Genomic DNA, 21,363 nt, shown 5'->3' with positions numbered 1-21,363 from the left:
TATTGTCACCTAGTTGGTGTTGTGATTGTGACTTCAAAAGGCCATTCCACTGTTCTATAAATCCAACTGCTTCAGGATGAGGAAGAACATGGTGAGACCAGTGAATTCCATGAGCATGAGCCCACTGCCACACTTCTTTAGCTGTAAAGTGAGTGTCTTGGTCAGAGGCAAAGCTTTGTGGAATACCATGACAGTGGATAAAGCATGCTATGAGTCCACGGATGGTAGTCTTGGCAGAAGCATTGCATGGAGGATAGGCAAACCCATATCCAGAGTGAGTGTCTATTCCAGTGAGGAGAAACCTCTGCCCTTTCCATGATGGAGGAGGTTCAACATAATCAACCTGCCAGCAGATAGTTGGCTGATCACCCTGAGAAATGGTGCCATATCGAGGTCTCAGTGTTGGTCTCTGCTGCTGGAAAATTGGGCACTCAGCAATGGCTGTAGTCAGGTCAGCTTTGGTGAGTGGAAGTCCATGTTGCTGAGCCCATGCATAACCTGCATTCCTGCCACCATGGCCACTTTGTTCATGGGCCCATTGGCCGACGACAGGGTTGGCTGGGGAAAGAAGCTGAGTGGTGTCCACAGAACAGGTCATCCTATCCACTTGATTATTAAAATCCTTCTCTGCTGAGGTCACTAGTTGGTGAGCATTCACATGGGATACAAATATCTTCCCAGTTTTTGACCCCTCAGAGAGGTCCATCCACATACCTCTTCCCCAAATTTCTTTGTCACCAATTTTCCAAGCATGCGTCTTCCAAGTCCCTGACTATCCAGCCAAACCACTGGCAACAGCCCATGAATCAGTATATAATCACACATCTGACCATTTCTCCTTTCATGCAAAGTGCACAAGCAAGTGCACTGATTAAAGTTCTGCCCACTGGGAAAATTTTCCCTCACCGCTTTCAGGGATGTCCTAGAAAGGCAGCTGTCCACTTTTGGGTGGTGCCTCCATATTGTGCAGAACCATCTGTGAACCATACTCTAGTCTTTTTCTGTCAACTGATCATAGGGAACGCCCCATGAGGCATCGGTGCAGGCTGGGGGAGAGAAGGCAGGGTGGCAGGAGTGGAGACCATGGGCATTTGAGCCACTTCCTCATGTAAGTTACTTGTGCCTTTAGGACCTGCTTGAGCCCGATCACGTATGTACCACTTCCATTTGATGATGGAATGCTGCTGTGCATGACCTACTTTATGGCTAGATGAGTCAGAAAACACTCAGTTCATGATAGGCAGATCAGGTTGCATGGGGGCTTGATGACCCACAGTCAGACGTTCAGTTTCACCAAAGCCCAGTATCAGGCCAAGAGCTGTCTCTCAAAAGGAGAGTGGTTATCTGCAGAAGATGGCAGAGCCTTACTCCAAAATCCTAGAGGCCTCTGCTGTGATTCACCTTTGGGGGCCTGCCAAAGGCTCTAAACAGTATCGCTATCTGCCACTGACACCTCAAGTACATTGGATCTGCTGGGTCATATGGCCCAATTGACAGAGCAGCTTGCACAGCAGCCTGGATCTATTGCAGAGCCTTCTGCTGTTCTGGACCCCACTCAAAACTGGCAGCCTTTCAGGTCACTCAATAAATGGGCCACATTAACACACCCAAATGAGAAATGTGTTGCCTCCAAAATCCAAATAGACCCACTTGACATTATGCCTCTTTCTTGGTGGTAGGAGGGGCCAAATGCAGCAACTTATCCTTCACCTTAGAAGGAATATCTTGACAGGACCCATAGCACTGGGCCCCTAGAAATTTTATTGAGGAAGAAGTTCCCTGAATTTTCATCAGATTTCCCATCCTCTGGCACACAAATATCTTACCAATAAGTCCAGTGTGTTTACTACTTCTTGCTCACTGGATCCAATCAGCATAATGTCATCAATGTAATGGACCAGCGTGATATCTCGTGGAAGCAAAAAATGAGCAAAGTCTCTCTGAATAAGATTATGACACAAAGCCAGAGAGTTAATATACCTCTGAGGTAGAACAGTAAAGGCATATTGCTGGCCTTGCCAGCTGAAGGCAAATTGCTTCTGGTGGGCCTTATGGACAGGAATGGAGAAAAGGGCATTTGCCAAGCCAATGGCTGCATACCAGGTACCAAGAAATGTGTTAATTTGCTCAAGCAGTGAAACCACATCTGGTACAGCAGCTGCAGTTGGAGTCACCACTTGGTTAAGCTTATGATAATCCACTGTTATTCTTCCAGATCCATCTGTCTTCTGCACAGGCCAAATGGGAGAGTTGAATAGGGATGTGGTAGGAATCACCACCCCTGAGTCTTTCAAGTCTTTAATGGTGGCACTAATCGCCACAGTCGCTCCAGGGATGTGATACTGTTTTTGATTTACTATTTTTCTAGGTAAAGACAGCGCTAGTGGCTTCCATTTGGCCTTTCTCACCATAATAATCCTCACCCGACCAATCAGGGAGCCAATGTGGGGCTTCTGCCAGCTACTAAGTATGTCTATGCCAATTTTGTATTCTGGCGCTGGGGAAATGACCCGGATGGTCCGAGAACCCACTGGACCCACTGTAAGTCAGACCTGAGTTGAAACTCCATTATTACCTGACCTCCATAAGCCCATACTTTAACTGGAGGACCATAATGATGTTTTGGGTTCCCTGAAATCAACATCAGCTCAGAGCCAGTATCCTGTAGTTCCCAAAATATCTGATCATTTCCCTTTCCCCAGTGCATAGTTACCCTGGCCAAGAAGGCCAGAGGTCTTCTTGGGGAAGGATGGGAGAAAGATTAACAGCATAAATTGTCAGTAGTGTAATGGAGTCCTTTTTCAAGGGGACACGGCCTCCCCTTCATTCAAGCAGCTCTGGGTCTCTAAACTGGCTCAAGTCTGGAAATTAAGGGGCCATGATTCTCTCTTTTTATAATTCAGATTGGTCTTTTGTTCATTCGACCTAGAAGTTTTCTGCTTATATAAATTAATTAAAAATGCAGTAGGCTTTGTATCAATTTCACTTCTAGAAACACTGTGATTAATTAGTCAGTGCCAGAGTACTATATGAGTCAGACTATTCTGATTGTTGCCACTTTGCCTCTGTACTCCATTACAGTAGCTACGTGCACCTTGCCTTTGACGGCTGAGTGCTGCCACTTGACCCCTGCCACCTTGGGATCCAAATATTCCCACTGTATTTATTTCTTACTTTTTAAATTTATGTTTTAGTCTGTTTTCATGCTGCTGATAAAGACATACCTGAGACTGGGAAGAATAAGAAGTTTAATCAGACTTAACAGTTCCACATGGCTGGGGAGGCCTCAGAATCATGGCAGAAGGAAAATACATTACTTACATGGTGGCAGCAAGAGAAACTGAGGAAGAAGTAAAAGTGGAATCCCTGATAAACCCATCAGATCTCATGAGACACATTCACTATCACAAGAATAGCATGGGAAAGACCAGACCGCACTTAGTTATCTTCCTCTGGGTCCCTCCCAAAACACATAGGAATTCTGGGAGATAAAATTCAAGTGGAGATTTGGGTAGGGACACAACCAAACCACATCATTCTGCTCCTGGCTCCTCCAAATCTCATGTCCTCACATTTCAAAACCAATCATGCCTTCTCCACCGTCTCCCAAAGTCTTAACTCATTTCAGCATTAACCCAAAAGTCCACAGTCCAAAGTCTCATCTGAAACAAGACAAGTCCCTTCCACCTACGAGCTGTAAAAATCAAAAGCAAGCTAGATACTTCCTAGATAAAATGGGGGTACAGGTATTGGGTAAATACAGCCATTTCAAATGGGAGAAACTGCTCAAAAAAAAAGGGGTTACAGGGCCCAAGCAAATGTGAAATCCAGCAGGGCAGTCAAATTTTAACGTTCCAAAATGATCTCCTTTGACTCCATGTCTCACATCCAGGTCATGCTGATGCAAGAGGTGGGTTCCCATGGTCTTGGGCAGCTCTGCCTCTGTGGCTTTGCAGGGTACAGCCTCCTTCCTGCCTGTTTTCATGGGCTGGTGTTGAGTGTCAGTGGCTTTTCGAGCCACACAGTTCAAAGTGTCAGTGGATCTACCATTCTGGGGTCTGGAGGATGATGGCCCTCTTCTCACAGCTCCACTAGGCAGTGCCCCAGTAGGGACTCTGTGGGGATTCCAACCCCAGATATCCCTTCCTCACTGCCCTAGCAGAGGTTCTCCATGAGTGCCCCGCCCCTGCAGCAAACTTTTGCCTGGGCATCCAGGTGTTTCCATACATCTTCTGAAATCTAGGGGGACGTTCCCAAACCTCAGTTTTTGACTTCTGTGCACTCGTAGGCTCAGCACCATGTGGAAGCTGCCAAGGCTTGGGGCTTCTACCCTCTGAAGCTACAGCCTGAGCTGTACATTGGCACCAATCAGCCACAGCTGGAGTGGCTAGAACACAGGGCACCAAGTCCCTAGACTGCACGTGGGGACCCTGGGCCCTGCCCCATAAAACCACATTTTCCTCCTAGACCTCTGGGCCTGCAATGGATGGGAGGGGCTGCTGTGAAGGTCTCTGACATGGCCTAGAGACATTTTTTCCATGGTTTTGGGGATTAACATTAGACTCCTTGCTACTTATGCAAATTTCTGCAGTCAGCTTGAATTTCTCCTAAAAAAAATGGGTTTTTCTTTTCTACTGCATCATCAAGTTGCAGATTTTCTGAACTTTTATGTTGTTTCCCTTTTAAAATGGAATGCTTTTAACAGCACCCAAGTAACCTTTTGATGCTTTGCTACTTAGAAATTTCTTCCGCCAGATACCCTAAATCATCTCTCTCAAGTTCAAATTTCCACAAATCTCTAGGACGGGGCAAAATGCCACCAGTCTCTTTGATAAAACATAACAAGAGTCACCTTTTCTGCAGTTCCCAACAAGTTCCTCATCTCCATCTGAGACCACCTCAACCTGGACCTTATTGTTCATATCACTATCAGCATTTTTGTCAAAGCCATTCAACAAGTCTCTAGGAGGTTCCAAGCTTTCCCACATCTTCCCGTCTTCTTCTGACCCCTCCAGACTGTTCCAACCTCTGCCTGTTATCCAGTTCCAAAGTCACTTTCACATTTTTGGGTATCTTTTCAGCAACACCCCACTCTACTGGTACCAATTCACTGTATTAGTCTGTTTTCACAATACTGATAAAGACATACCTGAGACTGGGAAGAAAAAGAGGTTTAATTGGACTTACAGTACCACATGGCTGGGGAGGACTCAGAATCATGGCAGGAGGTGAAAGGCACTTCTTACATGTTGGCAGCAAGAGAAAATGAGGAAGAAGCAAAAGTGGGAACCCCTGAAAAATCCATCAGATCTCGTGAAACTCATTCACTATGAGGAGAATAGCATGGGAAAGACCAGCCCCCATGATTCAATTACCTTCCCCTGGGTCCCTCCCACAACATGTGGGAATTCTGAGAGATAAAATTCACATTGAGAGTTTGGTGGGGACACAGACAAATCATATCAATTTATTTATTTATTCTTTTATTTATTTTTTTGTTTTTGAGATGAAGTATCTTTCTGTTACCCAGACTGCAGTGCAGTGACATAATCTTGGCTCACTGCAACCTCCACCTTCCAGGTTCAAAGGATTCCCTGCCTCAGCCTCCTGAGTATGTGGGACTGCAGGTGCCCAGCACCACACCCAGCTAATTTTTGTATTTTTAGTAGAGATTGGATTTTATCATGTTTGCCAGGGTTGTCTTGAACTCCTGACCTTAAGTGATCTGCCCACCTCAGCTTTCCAGAGTGCTGGGATTACAGGCATGAGCCACCACTGCACCTGGCCTATTTCCATTGTATTTAAATTTTGTAGTTGGGTGACTGTGTATCCCACTGTTAGATCTGACATATAGAGAAGGGCAATTACAAGACTCTTCAAAGATGCAGGTGCTGCCCTCTCAAATCTGTTTCACAACACATTGGTCAAGGGTATATTTTCTGGACCCTCCTGGATGGGATGAGTAGGTCTAAAGTGACTAATCCACCCCACCATCCCTAAGCTTTTGGGTCCCTTCTTCTACATTAAACCAAGGGAGATCAGGCATTTCCAGCTTGCTCACAGTGGGCCATCTTTTAATCCGTATTTCAGCTAACCAAGCAAATAAACTGTTAGATTTTTTTAAAACTCCCTGATCTGCAACAGTAAATGCAGAGTCTCTATTTAGTGTCCCCCAATCTATAAATTCAGCCTGATCCAACTCTATGTTCCTTCCACTATTATCCCACACCCTTAATATCCATTCCCATGCCTGTTCTCCAGATTTCTGTTTATGTAAGTTAGAAAACAGTTCTTTTTGAATGTATCACACCTCTCATGGGTCACATTCTCAACCTCACTTCTAGGGCCCGCCAAGACTTTTGTCTATTTATAGATCTAGAAGCAAACAGAGGTGTTGGGGGTGGTTTCTGAGGAGAATCAACATTATCTTGCCTGGCAACTGCCTTGGGGGAGGCCATAACTGTTGCCTCAGGCAGCGCAGGGTTTATCTCTTCAGACAAAGGTGGAAAGGCTGATGGCAGCATGGGTCAGGGAAGGGATGTTGCCACTACTGGGGATGGGGAAGCTGTTTCTTCTGGCAAAAAAGGTCCATCAGAGTTTACAAACTCAGTGTCCCCACCTTCATCAGGGTACTCCCACATGTCCCCATTCAAAGTTGCAGGGTCTCATTCTTTTCCAACCAATGACCTCACTTCAACAGCAGACACCTGGCGAGGCTGTGCATGCACCTTTCATTGCAGCTCAGCCACTTGCATGATAAAAGCTTGTATCTGTTTTTCCATAATTTCAGCTCTTTCTCTAAAGGAGATAAGACTCTCACTCTGGGCAATCTTAGCAGATTTGAGGCTAAGTATCTGCTTCTGAAGCTGGGAGTTAAAAATCCCTGAATTCATCATTTTCTTTCATCACTTTGTCCACTGAACTTAGGAGCAACTAACCAGCTTCATTATGTTCCTTGGTTCTCCACATATGGTCAAAGGTATTACGTATAGAGTCACTAAACTCCTTGCCTCTCATGAGCAATGAATCAGGTGTGTCAAATGCATTATTATTATTATAACTCTCTAAACAGTTCATGCCAAGGACTATCAGTGTTTTTCATACTATTAGAAGTAGAGTCCTTAGCATTTTTGGATCTAATTATATTAAGCAGCCAACTCCAGAAACCCCAAAACCGATGAAAGAACTCCATTCTTAATATTCTGTTGTTCTAGAACTCCTGGTACAAAAATCTGTATTAGTCAGGGTTCTCTAGAGAGACCGAACTAATAGGAAATGTATATAAAGGGAAATTTATTAAGTATTAACTCACATGATCACAAGGTCCCACAATAGGCCGTCTGCAAGCTGAGGAGAAAGGAGAGCCAGTCTGAGTCCCAAAACTGAAGAACTTGGAGTCTGATGTTCAAGGGCAGGAAGTATCCAGCACGGGAGAAAGATGTAGGCTAGGAGGCCAGTCTAGTTTTTTCATATTTTTCTTCCTGCTTTATATTCTAGCCTTGCTGACAGCTGACTAGATTGTGCCCACCCAGACTGACAGTGGGTCTGCCTTTCCCAGCCCAATGACTCAAGTGTTAATCTCCCTTGGCAACACCCTCACAGGCACACCCATGATCAATACTTTGCATCCTTCAATCCAATCAAGTTGACACTCAGTATTAACCACCACAGGAGGTTTATGTCCTTCTTTTTTGGAAATAATTTAAAAATATTTTTATTCTCTTCCTCATATTTTCTCCTTTTTCTCTCTTGAAGTATTATTTGGAGTAGACCCGTCTGGACCAGTATTCTACTTTGCTTGTTTCTTTGCCATTTCTATGCCATTTTACTTTACTTTCTGGGAGATTTTCCTAATTTTATCTTTCAACTCTCTATTGAGTTTTTCTCCTAAAGACTTTTTTAATTTCTAAGAGTTATAATTTTCCTTTAATTTTTTTTTTGTCTGTTTTGGACTTACCTGCTAGAGACATTCTTCAGATCTTTGGAAATTCCTGTCTGTTTGTTCATCATTAAGACTGGAAGAGGAAAAACATGGAAATAACGAACAAGTGAGCAGTATTTCATGACCAAGCTGTATTGTAGGGTGGTCTGAGTGAGCTGTTCGGGAATCTCCCAATATCAGTGTCTTTACATATTTGCTAGTGGAATAATTTGATTCCCAGGGAAGTTACATTTTGCCCTGAGGGCAAGGGTTTGGCAAGCAGAGTCCTCTAAGCCAAGTAGAAGAAGATGGGCATGTGAATATTCTCTGCTTTCAATATCACTATTCATGAAATTAATCACTAGATTGTATATATGTACCCATATACATGTATATATAGACATGCATACATATATAGCTGATTCTTGTTATTCATGGATTCCCTATTTGCAAATTTACCTACTTGCTAAAACTTACTTGTAACCCTAACATCAGTACTCATGGCACTTTTATGGTCATTTGCAGACATGCACATAGTGATAAAAAAGTTGAGTCATCCAGCACATTTTCCCAGCTGAGGCTGAACAAGGTAATACTCTACTTTCTAGTTTTAATGCTCATAATGTACTCAAGTTCCTTCCATGGGCCATTTAGTGCCACATTTTCCACATTTTTGTGCTTTTTCTTTGGTGATTTCACTGTTTAAAATAGCCGTGTTAGTGGCTCACACCTGTAATCCAAGCACTTTGGGAGGCTGAGGCAGGAGGATCACTTGAAGCCAGGAGTTCGAGACCAGCCTGGCCAACATGGTGAAACCCCATCTCTACCAAAAATACAAAAAATTAGCCAGGTGTGGTGATGTGGGCCTGTGCTCCCAGCTACTCGGGAGGCTGAGGTGGGAGGATTGCTTGAATCCAGGAGGCAGAGATTGCAGTGTGCCAAGATCGCACCACTGTACTCCAGCCTGGGTGACAGAGCAAGACCTTGTCTCAAAGGTGGAAGGGGATGGGGAAAGGCCACCTAGCACAGTGCTGAAGTTCTGTCTGGTGTTCCTAAGCTGAAGGCTGTGATTTGCCCTAAGGAGAAAATATGTGCATTAGGTAAACATTCAGGCATGAGTTACAGTGCTGTTGGCATGAGTTCAACATTACTGAATCAACACTGTAAAGAAAGTGTCTTTAAACAGAAATACACATAAAACAAGGTTTTTGTATTGATCCATTAACAAAAAAAGACGGAAACCTAACTCTGTATTTCCCCTAGTAGCCACAGTTCAGTATTTGCTAATTCAGTGCTCACAGTGACTTTATAGAACTTAACTACCAAAAATAATGAGAATTGACTGTGTGTATGTCTGTATCTATACCTACCTGTTTTTGCTGTAGTATTCATACCTTCAGACGTGCCTCATATTGACTAATGCACAGACTGCTTATTTTTACCTTTCCAGAAAGCAGAATCACCTAGAGATGGGGAAGGGCATGTATCCAAGGAGCAGGAGAGTTGCGGTGTGGGGCAGGGGTTGGGGGCGGGGCATGATCTAGGAATCTTAACTTCTTTCAAAGAGCTTTCCCCTTAGTCCTCCATATTTTGACAGTCTCTTCCTCCTCATTTGCCTGCCCCAGTTGTAGAGGTACATGCTGTCCAGGAGTTCCTGTGACTTTTAAGAGTCTGTAGGGTGCGTCTGGATCGTTCTCAGTTCTCCCTTACTGTTAGTTTGGGAAGTAGAGTTTGGTGTTGCTTTAAGTCCTCCAAGTCAGTTACAATGTCTATTAGCTTTCCAAATTTTAGGTTTCTTGTTTTCTTTCCTCCCTGTCCTATGTTTCTATGTCCCTTTGTCCCTTTACTGTAGCTTTGTTGGGGTTTAGGGAGAAAGCAAAATTAGATGGGAAGCTCTAAATTAGATAGGATCTGCTATCCTAACTGAGTCTTAATTCTTTTTCTTGTCTCATGACTCATGTTCCTGAGATAAATTTTATTGATAAGTTGAGGCCATTATTCCACCCCCTTGCCATAGGGCCTTGGAAGATGTTGATATTGCTAAATATTTGCATGTTCTGGACTGCAAAGAACTTAAGAATTCTGTGATTTGCAGGCATCTGAATGAGAAAGTGTCTTCCTTTTTCTTCTCTACCATGTTCCTTTAAGAAAATGTGGATAGCTTAGTTCTCTACAAAGCACTCTTAATTTCCAGCTCAAGAAAGGGAATATCTGGTCAGAAGTAAAACTTTTTCAGTTTTAATCTAACCCTAATTCTCTCCATGCTTCTTTGTAATGTTTGTTTGTTTTTGTTTTTATTTTTTTTTCCTGCTCATGTTGTCCCTGTTTTTTTTTGTTTGTTTGTTTTTTGGTTTTTGGTTTTTTTTTTGAGATAGGGTCTAGCTCTGTTGCCCAGGCACAATCAATCATGGCTCACTGCAACCTCAGCCTCCTGGACTCAAGCAATTCACTGTGTTTCCCAGGCTGGTATTGAACTCCTGAGCTCAAGCAACCCTCTCGCTTCAGCCTCCCAAAATGCTGGGATTATAGGTGTGAGCCACCATTCCTGGCCTATGTTTTATTTTTGATGTGTTAAACAGAGCTTTATCACTCCCAGATTACTTTCTGTTACTCATTTTTAATGTTTTCAAAGATTACAAACCAATGTTTGAAAACAATAGCCACTATGATAGTTTACCAAGTATGATTCCAGGTAGACAGGAAAAGAAATCGCTGAGGTGATACTCATTGTTTTAGAACATCTTCTACCAAAGGGGTCCTTCTTTATTTTTTAAAAGGCACTCATTTGTTCTGATTTTTAAAACAGTAATGCATAATTCTCATTAAAAGTTTGGAAATACAGAAAACTAAAAGTAATATTCATCTTTACTCATACCCAAAGTAATTACTCTTGTGTGCCCTTCCAGTCTTTATTAGTAAATATATGAATAAAAATGTTTCATTAATATTTTTCCATGTTATTCTCCCACAAATTCCTTTAAATTAATATAAAAATGGTTCAGCAATTTTTGGCAACCTATTTCTGTCAGAGGCCAAGTAGTATAATTTTTGGCTTTGCGGGTCATATGGCCTTCATTAAAAGTATTAAAATCTGCTCTTGGAGCCAGAAAACAGCAATAAATACTACGTATACAAATGAGCATGGCTGTGTTCCCATAAAACTTTATTTACGAAAAAAAAAAAAAAGGCTCAGATTTGGTCCACTGGCTACAGTTTGCTGACCCCTAGATATTATTTTTAAACTTTTAATTTTGATATAATTATAGTTTTACAAAATGTTACAAAACAGCACAGAGAGATAGATGCTGGATGCCATTTACCCAGTTTTCCCCAAGTTACATCTTAAATAACTATAGTACAATATCAAAACCAGGAAACTGACATTAGTACAAGGTGTGTTCACAGTCTGCACAATTTGATAACATGCAAAACCACCTCACAATGAAGATACAGAACTATTCCATTATACAGAGATCTCCCTCATTCTAACCTCATAGAGTCACAATCACCTTCCACCTCACTCCCAATCATCTTTATCCTTTTAAAGTCTCTAATCTGTGTCCTATTTCTCTAATTTTGTCATTTTTTAATAAGTTATGCAGGTGAAATCACACAGCATGTGACCTTTGAAGATGGGCTCGTTTCACCTAATACTGACATCCGTCCAGGTTGTTGCATGTATCAGTGGTGTTCTTTTTCAGCTGGGCACGGTGGCTTACACCCGCAATCCCAATACTTTGGGAGGCCAAGATGGGAGGACTGCTGGAACCCAAGAGTTCGAGACCAGTCTGAGCAATATAGTGAGACCCCATCTCTACAAAAAATAAAAAAAAGCTAGCTGGGTGTGGTGGCACATGCCTGTTGTCCCAGCCACTCAAGAAGCTGAGGTGAGAGGATTGCTTGAGTCCAGAAGGTAGAGGCTGTAATTGGTCGTGATTGTCCCACTGTATCCTAGCCTGGGCAAAAGACCGAGGTCCTGTCTCAAAAAAAAAAAACAAACAAACAAAAAAAAAACACGCATTTTTATTGCTGAGCAGTATTCCAGGCTCACCATTCACCTATTGAAAGGCATTTTGGGAGCTTCAAAAGGTTCTTTTAATGTTCTAGCAATCGCCTATTCCATGTGATTCAATATACAAAACAAACACTGCAGACCTCATTGATCTCCATGTTTGATTCAGCTGGCTAGCTAGGTGTTCCCTTCCTTCCTTATACTCAAGCTTCTGAGTTGAATGTGGTTCAGAATGTGGTGGTCCATCTGTATCCAAGTATTGAATTGAATCATATCATTTGTATCTGTCAATATTTTAAACTCATTGAACTCACTGATTTCAACCAAAGGTCATTAATCCTCTAGGGACTTCTAGTTGCTTTGCAGGTGAGTACTAACATCTCTCTAGTTGTGGTGATGGTTGAATTAATAGTCTTAATACTTGGAAAGAGACTCAAATTCAAGTCCCAGTATTGCCACTTACTACCTACAGTCGTAGAGAAGTTACCTACTTGAGCCTCCGTTTGCTCATTTGTAAAATAAAAATAGTACTAACCCTGTCTCATAGGGTCACTGTGAGGATCACATTAGATAACATAGTAAAGCACCACACAAATGTTACTGTAATATTCATAAAAATAGATTATCCTTCACTAGTGTTTTAGAAAGAGCAGCAGTAGTTTTATAATCAAGATGAGTAGTTTCAGGTTGTGGTACCCTTGCTTAAAAATATGTACACATATTTTATATACATTTATATATATTTAGATGAAGTTTTACAAACTGCACCAAAAGAACAGGGAGGGCAAGAGGTATTTCTGTGTGCTGTGATGGATGACCTGTGTTGAAAATACAATACCAATTAGCAGATGTGAGAAGAAATCATTTAAATCAACAATGTCTGTAGCAGGCTACCCATCTGCTTCCTGTTAACTAGGGCTTCCTTTTTCAAACTGTCTTCCTTGGTTTCCATGACCCTGTTCTCTCCTGTTTCTCCTCCTGGCTTATCATCATCATTTTCTTGGCCCTAAATATAAGTTTCCCTAAGGATCATCTCTGCACTTCTCTTTCCATGACTTCTTCCCTGGCAATATCATGCCTTTACTTCATTTCTCAAAGCCTACATCTGTGTCTCTAACCCTGACCTCCCTCATTTCCATCCTGCTGGCTGGACAACTCTATTTCAACTCAGTGTTTCCAAAGCTGAGGTCATTTTTCTTCCTAAGATGGCCCTTCTTTTCAAGTTTCCTGTTTCTGTCCCACACCCCAGCATCTTCTCAGTCCTTCTGCCTCTAAACGTAGAACAATCCTCAAGCATTCTTCTCTCTTTGCCACCTCCTACCCCCCACAAATCTAATTATGCTGTTGACTCTTTGATACAGAATCATTCATCTCCTCTTTCTTTTCCATTTCAGGCCTCCACCTTCAGCTTTTTTGTGTGTATGTGGGGGAGACAGGGTCTTGCTCTGTCTCCTAGGCTGGAGTGCAGTGTTATGATCATGGCTCAGTGCAACCTCTGCCTCCTGGGCTCAAGTGATCCTCACCTCAGCCTCCTGAGTAACTGGGACCACAGGTGTGAGCCACCAAGCCCCACTAATTTTTTATTTTGTGTAGAGACACAATCTCCCTATGTTGCCCAAGTTGGTCTCAAATCCCTAGGCTCAAGCAATCCTCCTGCTTCAGCCTCCCATAGTGTTGGGATTACAGGCGTGAGCCACCACACCTGACCCACCTGCAGCTTTTTCCCTAAACTCCACTTTTCTCCCACTATACTCGCAATCCATTTGCCCTTCCTTGCCTTTCTCACATCAGTCTTCCACAGTTCTATTCTTCCAACTTAATGTCCCTTGTTACTTTCCTTGCATGTAGAGTAAAGCCCAGATGATTGGTCTAATATAAAGTCTATGCTCAGACCTCAAACTGCTATTTTTATTAACCTAAGATATCATAGCTTTGATCAAAGTGCTTTTTAAATCTTTACAAATTTGACTCCTGATGAACCAAAAGGAAGTAATACAAAAAACCCTTTTTCAGAATTTCATAATATTTTGTTTTTCTCATGATACTTTTCTAATGTCATTCATTTATCTGCATACTTTTTTCTACACTGGTCCCATGTATGATTTCTCCCAATATTTCCACAGAATTGCATATAGCCAATATCTATTTATCGAACGAATGACTGTTTCTATGTTACAAATTCAATTCTTGCTTGGCCCATGCATTCAATCAATAATTATTGAGTACCTTACTATGGGTCAAGTACTTGGAGGCATTGGGCATAAAATAGGCACATTCTCAGCCTTCATAGAACTTACCTTCTAGTAGGAATCCCAAGGATGTTACCACTGGATTATTTATGACTGACCTTATACTAAGGTATTTTTTGCTTATGTCTCAAGCAAAGTTATCAAGCACTTCATTTAAGAATATATTAAATATTAAATCAAATAATTATACTCTGGTTGCCTGAAGATATGGAATTTACTTGTTTAGTGATATGAGTTTATATCAGGAAAGGAAAACACAGGTGAGTTTACACAGGGTCTTCACAAGGGGAAGAAGCGGTTGGTGGGGAGGGAAAAGAGAGTGAGGATATCAAGCTATTGAGGTCACCTCCAGTCAGTCATTTCTTCTTGGCCAGGCAATTCCATGAAACTAACATAATGTGCTCTTGAATTTTACACAGATGGCAATCAGGAGTTATTTCCCTGTGAAGTCTGTGGAAGACGCTTTGCAGCAGATGTTCTGGTAAACATAAAGACGTTTTGTAGATGTGTTTCATTGGACTTAAATGAACTGTCAAGTCAATGAGGAGGCGGCAGTGCAAAGATTAAAGACAGATGTGGAGGGGAAGCAAGGGAAGAGGAGAAGTACATAACCTATGGCTGGTGGGCCCAGAGAACACTGAGGCAGATTGATGCTGCCTCACTCAAAAGCGACCCTGTTGAACATGGTCCTCCTGAAATGATGCCAGATGGAAGTCTCTTGGCATCGTCAATGATCCCTCAAGAGGTTTTGGCTCTTCCGCCTTTTCTTTAAGCATCAAAAATTCAAATTTCAAGGCCAAAGCACCAGGGAAATTAGCTAGTCAAGAGGAATGAGCATTGAATTTTAGACATCTGGAAACTTGGCTTTTAGCCGCAAATTTGTCACTAATCCTGACAAGTCCTTTAACCTTCCTGTTTTCTGTTTTGCCACGTATACAGAACCTTCCAATTTCAGGGTTTTTATACCATTTGAACAAAATGATACGTGGATGTAAGGCCTGTTCCCAGATCTAATTGTTGTCCAGATTCAAGCTAATGACATGTCAAGTCCCCTGATTGATGACTATAAAGTTGAATAAAAGCTTGATTTATTTCAAAATTAGGGAATCAAATAGATGACACGCCCCAATATTATAAAGGGGTTCCCAAGAAAGATGATTTTTTTCAAAAAGAAAATCTAAGATGATAATACAGCTGTAAATTGGGACATTTTAGATAAAGGAGACTTATCTGGAACTTAAAGGATGTGAACTGTAAGCCTGACTACGTTTGGGACAAAAGACTATCAAATGAGGTTGTAGGTTTTATTTTTCTGGGGAATTTAAAAAACGAAACAGCTGTCTTTTAGTTAACTGTGGTTAGAGCTTCCTGAAACTAGAGGGAGAGCTTGCGGAGCTGGTTGTGGCCCTGTAGCCCACCAGTGTGTGTCACTGCCTTTGCCAGCCTGGAGCCGCACCCCCGGCCGAGAATCAGTTTGAGACCTGGGAGGTTCCATTTGCAGAGGGAACTCTAAATGTCAAGTACATCTTGGATACTTTTGAGTTTCATTTCCTAAGCCTATTTCTAAGCTATGGAGGGCATTGATCAAATGATTTGATCTTTCTCTCTCCTTTAGCTTAAAATGCATGGCTTGTTCTTAGCCAGTGCAGTGATTTTTATAGAGCTTGTATTTTGTGGGGTCTTACAAAGCTACTGTGTCAATGACAACTATTACGTGTCACACATCCACCAAGGGAGAGGGCAAAGGTCCCATAGTGGTACAGTAGCATACTTTATACAGATGGTACACAGGCAAAGCTCTGCGTGTTAGCTTCTCAGTTTTTGTATCAGAAATGTTGAATACTTGAAGGATTACTGGTTGGAGTAAAAAGTATACTGCCCACATTTGAGTTAAATATATGAACCCAAATTTGAAGTAAGTCTTTTAGCTACAAAGGCATTTTATTGTCTTTGCTCAAACACAGTATCTAGTTATATGTAACATGGATGAGAAGAGTCAGATGGATTCACTCTGCTGTGACCTGTTAGAGAATGAACTAGGCTCTGAGGAGCAAACATCGTCCCTGGAGTAGGGGCTGTTTAGGAATGCCTAGGCATTAAAAACTGATTGTGCACTTTAGAAATTCCAATCCCTACCCTTCATTTTCTAGGAAAGGCATGGACCAATATGTAAAAAACTCTTCAACAGAAAGCGTAAACCTTTCAATTCTTTGAAGCAAAGATTACAGGGCACCGACATTCCTACTGTGAAGAAGACTCCACAATCCAAGGTACTCCTGATATCTTCTTTATTGTTTGTTATTACATTCTGTGGGACTCTAAGGCCTATTTCTGGGACTTCTGGTTTCATTTTTGCTTGATAACACAGTAATGTAACTATAATCCCCCTTTACTGTTTTCTTTATAATCTTGCTCACTTAGATTTCCAAATATACTTCAGATATTTTCCAGATGTAGCAAAAAATAATCTTGTTTATGTTTTCGTTAGAGTGGCTTTAAATCTAGCAATTAACTTGAGAAGAAAGTCACTTTTAATTTTATATTTGTCTTTCTTTAAAGTTTTATAGTTTCTTTATTTTTCTGAATTTTCTTTTGTGTTTTCCCTCACTATTGTGGCCTGCAAATTATATTACTGTATTTTCCAAACCTCTTTAAGGAGTACTTTTGAAAAAGAAACTCTCCTTTTCTCCAATTTTCACAGTTCTGTTTCCTGTGAATTCAAATTCCAGCTTTAAACAAAATTGTAATGGAGAGGTATATAGTCTAGGGTATTATTTGTTGGTTTTATTTTTTACAGTCTCCACCTGTGAGGAAGTCTAACTGGAGACAACAACATGAAGACTTTATTAACACAATCCGATCAGCAAAGCAGTGTACGCTAGCCATTAAAGAAGGCCGACCCCTCCCACCTCCACCCCCTCCATCCTTGAACCCAGGTGTGTGGACATTTTGGGTTGCTTTTGAGGCTATGCTTGACTTTTGACCAAATCATCATGCCCTGTATGCACTCTGAAATTGACAATAACAATTACATAGAAGTAATTTTATTAATTATATAAAAGTAAACTTATCCTATTTTTTTCAGTTCTGCATAAAGATTCTGTCTCAACATGGGAACACCAGTGTAGCTGTGCTGTAGTATTACATATCTCCAAGGGACACCAGACACCTCTTAGCTGATAGGCATGGAGCTATGCAGAGCAAGCTAACCAACTCTGCAACAGCTCCGTCGTGTCAGATACCCACAGCTCTTTTTCTTTTCCCGGGTAAAATTCCCAAAACATGAAATTTAGCATTTTAACCATTTGAAGCTGTACAATTTAGTGGTCCACAGCTTTTTTTTTTACTGGAAACATTTTATTTGAAAATTTAAAAATCTGTAGAAAAGAGGAAGGAATAGTACACATGCCCTCCACTGAAACTTGGCAATTGTTGACGTTGTTGCCATAATTTCTCCCTTTCTCTTTTTTATCTTTGGCAAAACTATTTAAAAGTAAGTTCCAAGTAACATCAATACTTTATCTTTAGCTATTTTAGTGTGTATCTCTTAAGTTCATTTTCCTGCATAATCTCAATACTATTATCACACTTGATATATATTAATATGTTTTCCCAATTACTTTAAGAATGTTTTTTAAAGCTCTCTTCTCACCCATATTCAGCCACAATCCAGGATCCAATCACAGTTTACATATTACCTTTTGTTATCTCTTCAGTCTTTATTAAATCTTGAACAACATCCCTACCAGGCTATTTATCTTTTACAATGTCTCATGTTCTGTATTTCTCCACTTATTTAGTCATATTGGTAAACTTTTTCCTCTATCTCATCTTTCTGTAAACTGGAAGTTAGGGCTAGAATCTCAATGAGATTAACATAAATATTAATATAAGATTATTAATATATCAATATTAATCTCATCAGATACAATACATGACTTGCAAATATTGTCTCCAATTCTGTGGACTGTTTTTTCTCTCTCTTGATAATGGCCTTTAATACACAAAAGTTTTTTGTTTTGATGATGTCCAATGTATCTGTTTTTTCTTTTGTTGTCTGTGATTTTGATGTCATATCCAGAAATTAATCACCAAATCTACATCATGAAGCTTGCCCATGCTTTCTTCTTTTGGTTTTAGCTCTTATGTTTAGATTTTTTAAAATCTATTTTAAGTCTATTTTTGTGTGTGATATAAGTTTCCAACATCATTTTTTGCATGTGGCTATCCAGTTATCTCAGCACCATTTGTTAAAAAGACTTTTCTTCCCCATTGAATAATTTTGGCACCATTGTCAAAAGTCACTCAATCATATGTTTGAGGATTTATTTCTGGGCTCTCTGTTCTATTCCATTGGTCTAGATGTCTGTCTTTATGCCAGTACCAAAATGTTTTGATTACTGTAGCATTCTAGTAATTTTGACACAAGGAAGTTTGAGTACTGCAAAATACACTCAAGATTGTTTTTGCTATTTTAGGTCCTTTGAGATTCCATATGAATTTTAGGATTTTTGTTCTGTTTCTGGAAAAATATTATAATGAAATTTTGTTAGGGATTGAATTGAATATATACAATGTTTTGGGTAGTATTGTCATCTTAATAATATTAAGTTTTCCAATCCATGAACATGGGATGTCTTTCTATTATTTACATCTTCTTTAATTTCTTTTAGCAAAATATTGTAGTTTTCAATGGACAAGTCTTTCACCTCATTGGTTAAATTTGTTTCTAAGTATTTTATTCATTTTGACATTATTATAAATGGAATTTTTAACTTTCTTTTCAGATTGTTCATTTTTAGTGTATGAAAATGTAACAGATCATTGTATGTTGACTTTGTATCCTATAACTTGTGCTGAATTCATTTATAATATTATTTATGATAGTGTTTTTGTGGGATCTATAGGATTTTCTACAATAAGATTATGTCACCTGAAACAGAGATAATTTTACTTCTCCCTTCCCAATTGATATGTCTTTTATTTCTTTTTCGAACCTAAATCCTCTGGCTAGAACTTTTAGTACTATATTGAATAGGAGTTGCCAAAGTAGACATCCTTGTCTGGTGTTTTCCATTGAGGATAATATCAGTTATGGGTTATGACTTACTTTTTAAAGCATAAATAATAGCATATAATGGGTATTATAACATGGAAGTGAAATGTATGACAACAATAGCACAAGGTTGAGTGAGGAAAATGGACATATATTGTAAGGTTCTTACATTATACATGAATAGGTATAGTGTCATTTAAAGGTAGACTATTGTATAGTAAAGATGCCTATTGTAAGCTCTAGAGTAACCACTAAAAAATACTGCAATTTAGTTAATAAGACAATACATGGAGTAGAGATAAAATTGTAAAAAAGTTCAATCCAAAGGGGGAAAAAGGCACAAAGAGCAGGTGGGATAAAGACAAATAACAAGATGGTAGACTTAAACGTAACCATATGCATAATTGCATATTAATGGCCTACAGACTCCAGATAAAAGACAGAAATTGTCAAACTGAATAGTAAAGCAAGACCCAACTATAAGTTTTCCATAAGAAAAACACATTGATATAAAGACACAAGTAAGTTAAGAGCATGGGAAAAGATATACATGCAGACAATAAAACTGGAATGACTGTATTAATATAGCACAAAGTTAACTGCAGGGCAAGTATTAACAGATGATGATTCAAAAGATAAATACATCAAGAAGACCTTTCAGTTTTAAATGTTTATATGCCTAGTAACAGCTTCTAAGAATGTGAAACAAAAACTGACGAAACTGGAAGGAGAAGTAGACAGATTCACAATTATATTTGGAGATTTTATCACTCCTCTCTTAGTAACTGATAGAATACACAGCAGGAAAATCAGTAAAGATATAGAAGAGTTGAGCAACAGTAACCAATTTGACCTAATTGACATTTATACTTATCCTATGACACATAGCCACAGCAGAAGACACAGTGTTTTCAAGTATACATAAAACAGTCACCCAAGAGAGACCATATACAGGACCACAAAGTAGGTCTCAAATTTAGAATTGACATCATACATAATATATTCTTGGATCAGAATGGAATTAAATTAGAAATGTATGACAAAATATATCTTGACTATTTGGAAATCAACAAGTCATTCCTAAACCTATGGATCTAAGAAGAAATCACAAGATAAATTAGAAAGTATTTTTAACTGAGTGATAATGAAAACATCTAACTTTGTGGGATGCAGCTTAATTAATTCTTAGAAGGAATTTTATAGCTTTAAATGTTTGTAATAGAAAAGAGAAAAGGTTTACTTCAATTATCTTAAACTTTCTCTTTAAAAGATTAGGAAAAGAACAAATGAGACCTAAATTAAGTCAAAAGAAGAAAATGACATAATTCATTAAATTAACAAAATATTTTTAAAAGCATATGATCATCTCAATAGAGAAAAAGCCTTCCACAAGGTGTAACTCCTTACACATTAAAAACAATACAAAAAAAACCAAAAAACAAAAAAACAAACTTCTCAGCAAGGTAGAATTAGGAAGGAATTTCCTTTATGAAGGTCATCCTTGAGAAATCTGCAGCTAATATCACACTTAATAGTGAAAAACTGAACACTTTCTCACTGAGATCAGGAAAAAAACAAGGATGTTCATTCTGACTACTTCTATTCAACACTGTACTATTGATAATGCTCAGTGTAATAAGGCAAAAAAAATCAATTAAAATATTATATTTATATGTAAAAAGCATGTAAATTGGGGAAGAAGATGTAAAACTATCTTTATTCACAGACAACATAATCATGAATGAGTACATATAGAAAAGTCTAGGGAACTACAAAAAAGCTACTGGAATTAAAGTGAATTTAACAATGTTTCAGGATATAAGGTATACACAGGTGAGTTGTAGTTCTATATACTAGACATAAACAATTAAACAATGAAATTTAAGGCTGGGCGTGGCAGCTCATACCTGTAATTCCAGCACTTTGGGAGACCGAGGCGGGTGGATCACAAGGTCAGGAGTTCGAGACCAGCCTGGCCAAGATGGCAAAACCCAGTCGCTACTTAAAAAAAATACAAAAATTAGCCAGGTGCAGTGGCAGGTGCCTGTAATCCCAGCTACTCCGGAGGCTGAGGCAGGAGAATCACTTGAACTGGGAGGCAGAGGTTGCAGTGAGCTGAGATCGT

At 39.8% G+C, this 21,363-nt stretch overlaps 1 protein-coding gene across 1 annotated transcript in view; it reads left to right on the top strand.

Annotated features, from left to right (window-relative positions):
• The window catches only part of LOC105551762 (protein LTV1 homolog), an 89,606-nt gene that overhangs the window by 25,056 nt on the left and 43,187 nt on the right, over positions 1-21,363 (top strand). Inside the window, exons 2-4 of the mRNA XM_011997159.1 lie at positions 14,602-14,663; positions 16,333-16,452; positions 16,980-17,118. Of these exons, the coding sequence (XP_011852549.1) occupies positions 14,602-14,663; positions 16,333-16,452; positions 16,980-17,118 (321 nt within the window). The remainder of the gene's footprint in view (positions 1-14,601; positions 14,664-16,332; positions 16,453-16,979; positions 17,119-21,363) is intronic.

The sequence above is a fragment of the Mandrillus leucophaeus genome, unplaced genomic scaffold, assembly GCF_000951045.1.
Source record: "Mandrillus leucophaeus isolate KB7577 unplaced genomic scaffold, Mleu.le_1.0 Scaffold531, whole genome shotgun sequence".
NCBI lineage: Eukaryota > Metazoa > Chordata > Mammalia > Primates > Cercopithecidae > Mandrillus > Mandrillus leucophaeus.
The sequence above is the reverse complement of the archived record's forward strand: the minus strand, read 5'-3'. Positions and strand labels throughout refer to the sequence as shown.